The 1,363-nt window shown below is 66.7% G+C and overlaps 1 protein-coding gene across 1 annotated transcript; it reads right to left on the bottom strand.

Moving 5' to 3' along the window:
• Positions 1-182: 182 nt before the first annotated feature.
• On the bottom strand, positions 183-1,159 carry POSPLADRAFT_1114724 (hypothetical protein; the record flags this gene model as incomplete). Its single annotated transcript, XM_024483442.1, has 4 exons — positions 183-287; positions 313-393; positions 474-755; positions 800-1,159. Coding segments are annotated over 4 exons (828 nt in total), but the record flags the coding sequence as incomplete, so codon positions are not given.
• Between the last annotated feature and the right edge of the window lie 204 nt (positions 1,160-1,363).

Raw genomic sequence — 1,363 nt, 5'->3', positions numbered from 1 at the left:
ATTCCGCTTCGTACATGTACCGAGCCAGCCGCCCGTCGTTCGCAGGCTAGCCGCACCGGCACACACGCGGACAGAAACTCCAGATGTCGATGGTATTCGGCAGGCGCCACACGTTGGGAGGGTATGCGTGCGCGCGTCGACAGGGTGACAGGACGCACATGCGCGCAAATTGGATTTGCGTACGGTAGCGGGCTCGCACGCTTGGCCGATGCCAGGAGGAGAAGGACACCGCGCGAGTGCAACACCCTCGTCTGGCAAGGATGCGGACGCACGGCGGCTTCGCGCGACTGAACGTCGGGTGTGTGTGCGCACGCGCTCAGCTGGATGCCGCACGGTAGGGCCGTCGATGCTGTCCGCAGCATCGGGAAGCGGCAGACGGCACGCAACGGGCGGCTGCAAAAATGGCAACAGGCGAGAGGCATTTACCAGGGCACTTCTGCTCGCGCGCCATGGAAACGGCGGCTCGCACGTACATGTGCGCAGCGCGCCGCGAGGTCCGCGATGCGGCGAATCTCTCGGTGCGTCTTGCGGCATGTCCCTCGCACTCGGATGACCGGGGAGGACGCGGGTCGCGCACGCAGGGCAGGCAGGGCGGCCACGTCCATGGGTCGATGTGCCCGCGCTGTCTGTCGCGCCGGCGTCACGCGCGCAGCGCGTCTGGTATCCTGGACGCGACCGCGCGAGGGGTAAGCCGACGCGCGGCCATTCTCCCGCCGCGTATCTCTCGCCGCGTATCTCCCGCCGCGTGTCTGACGCTGGGTCGCGAGGGAGACGCGGGAGACGTGAGATCGCGACGAACTGTCGCATCCGCATCCGGGGGGCGCCCGTGCGCATGAGGCAAGGGGTGCACAGGCACCGGGAGCGGGAGACGGGGGTAGTGTGGCTGGGGCATGTACAGCGGCGCAGGGACGTCGGGGGGAGTGTGCAGCACAGAGGGAGATAGGAAATGGGGTGAGGGATGGGCAGGGAACACGCACAGAGGAACGGTTGGGCGGCACAGGGCGGGAGAGGACGCATCAGACGCGGCTGACACGGAATCCCCGTTGTGCGTTGCTAGGCCGCGAGCCACGGGTGTTGATGGAGGTGGTCCGGGCGTGGGATGCAGAGAGGCGTCGTCGTCGGCGTATAAGAAAGGAGAGAGCGCGAGGGATAGCGGCATGGTTGCCTGCTATCTTCCTCGCCACTCTTTCTCGCTGCTCTTCCTCGCCGCTCTTCCTCGCCGCCATTGGCTGGCTGCTGGCGATGGTGTCTGGGCATTGAGGACGCCGTTCAGGAGCTCTGTCGAGAGGGGTAGGCGTCGGATCCGTGGTAGGTGAGGCGGCGGTCGCACGTCGTACACACACTGATCACGGTCACTGTGCAG

This window comes from Postia placenta (assembly GCF_002117355.1).
Source record: "Postia placenta MAD-698-R-SB12 unplaced genomic scaffold POSPLAscaffold_505, whole genome shotgun sequence".
Lineage (NCBI taxonomy): Eukaryota > Fungi > Basidiomycota > Agaricomycetes > Polyporales > Adustoporiaceae > Rhodonia > Rhodonia placenta.
This window is presented reverse-complemented; position numbering and strand designations above follow the sequence as displayed.